Raw genomic sequence first — 2,028 nt, forward strand, 5'->3', positions numbered from 1 at the left:
CGCCCCGACTCCCCGGACGCCGCCGTGGCGAGGGAGGCCTCGCGGTCACGGCGCGCACCCGCCGCCTCGCCCCTCGCCCGGCCCGGCGTGCCCTTCCGCACCAGCTCCGTCAACTCACCGCGTGCGCGTCGCCCGGGCCCCCAGATCCCGGCGTGAGCATGGTGCCGGAGGCCCTGCCGGCAACAAAGCTGCCGGAGGCGGGAGCTTTGAGCGCTGCGGCGGCTGCACGTGAGCGGCGGGCGGCAGCGTCCGGAGAGGCTGCAGCCGGCGCGCGCCTCTGCCCGGCCGCCCGCACGGCTCTGCCTGGGCCCCGGCTCGGCCCTCCAGGCGCGGGAGGGGCGGAGCGTCGCGGAGGGTGCGGCTGGAGGCGGGGCGCGTGGGCAAACCAAAATACGCCACGCCCCACTGGGGCGTGTCTTCCGTTGCTGGCCAATCAGGACTCTGCCCGTACGCGGCCGGCCAATGGGCGCCGCGGGGAGCCGCGTGATCGGAGCCTGGCCGCGGCGTGATCTACCGGCGCGGGACGCTGCATGTGTTTTGGTCCGGGTTGGGGGCGGGGCCTGAGGCCTGGAAAGTAGGGGAAAGGTCCCGGCGGCGCGGCGGCAGAGATCTTCCGCTGGGTCCTCCTGGGGAGGCTGGGCTGAGGACAGCGATCGCCGGCGGGGCGGGTGGAGTGGACGCGCCTCATAGACGGGAGCCACAGGAAGGGCTCAACGTTGCCTTTAATCTCCGTTAAAGTGTCTTCGGCCCTTAAGAACGCATCCCTACCCTGGAGGTTTGAAAGCTGACTGGGTCTAGCTGGCGTCACTACATCCGCTCTTTCCCGCCTCGCGCCAGATCCGAAGCTTCAGTGTCTGGTCTTCTACGGCAGCTCGGTCTGCAGTTTGTCTGCATTAAAAGGAACACCACAGGGTAACCAACCACCTCACACGTAACCAGTGAAGCCCACGTATCCTTCCCAGTCGCTCAAATGCCACCCTCTTGCGGAGTCCTCAGGCCAGCATGAGAGCTGACCCAGTGCCCAGAGCTCCTTTTTTTGCCCAGGGTCTCCGGGTGTGGTTATCCATGTACACAGCTGGGAGATCTTAGAGAGCAGGAGCAGGAGTCATACAGGGTTTGTATCCTCTAAACCTACAATGTAGCAGTTGCCCCTCCAGCACTTCCCCTGAGTCCTCACTACAAAACCCTGACACTCGGACACTACACTACGAGCAGAAAAGCTCAGCAGGAGCCTGGCTTCATGCTGCCTGGTCTCATCAAGTAAGTAGTCAGATTCCTGCCCTCATGGTGGCAAGTCTACTGAGGTGAGCGGAAGGGTCTTGCCGGCTCCGTATCACAGGCTAACACTGGTAACAGAGGGATTAAGTAGACCAAAGAGAGGGTGTTTGTTAAAAATAACAGTAGGAATGTTTAGAGATGAATCAATCATGTTTAACTGCTTGGGTGAAGATCTGGGGAGTTTCTGGGAAGAGTCCTAGTGATTTTCACACGGAAGTTAGTCTTCTACCCAGACTTGTTTATTCTGTTTTGCCTGCTGCCCCATTGGCGTTCTGACACCTCGTTCTGTCTCCTCGTGTTCACTCCTGCTCACATCATCCATTCCCCACCCAGTGTCCCTAGTCATCTTTAAACCTTGCAGTGGCTCCCACAGTGCTTAAGATAATGCCCCCAATCTCTCTGATGGCTTCTGAGCTCCTGCAGAGATATGTTCCCGCAGCTCCAATTTCATCTCTCCTCTCTCCCACACCTAGCTATGTGGTTGCTATAGTTTATGACTCAATCTCAAAAGTCATATGTTAATAATATTTGGAGATGGAGCCTTTTGAAGGTGATTAGTAGTAAGGAAGACCAAGGGGTTTTAATAAGAGGAAGAGAGTCTAGCTAAACTTGCTTACTGTCTGGCTACATGATGCTCTCCACAGTGTTATGATGCAACAGGAAGACCTTCATCAGATATGCAAATACCAGTGCCATACTCTTGAGTTTGCGGAACTGTCAGCCAAGTCAGCCTCTGTAGGAGAAGGGGAG

General features: G+C 58.3%; 1 protein-coding gene across 1 annotated transcript in view; it reads right to left on the reverse strand.

Moving 5' to 3' along the window:
- The window catches only part of Klf11 (Kruppel like factor 11), an 11,853-nt gene extending 11,517 nt beyond the window's left edge, over nucleotides 1-336 (reverse strand). Inside the window, exon 1 of the mRNA XM_008850123.3 lies at nucleotides 119-336. Coding sequence (XP_008848345.1) covers nucleotides 119-160 — 42 coding nt within the window. The 5' untranslated portion in view covers nucleotides 161-336. The remainder of the gene's footprint in view (nucleotides 1-118) is intronic.
- Between the last annotated feature and the right edge of the window lie 1,692 nt (nucleotides 337-2,028).

This window comes from Nannospalax galili, unplaced genomic scaffold (genome assembly GCF_000622305.1).
Source record: "Nannospalax galili isolate Female #2095 unplaced genomic scaffold, S.galili_v1.0 scaffold100, whole genome shotgun sequence".
NCBI lineage: Eukaryota > Metazoa > Chordata > Mammalia > Rodentia > Spalacidae > Nannospalax > Nannospalax galili.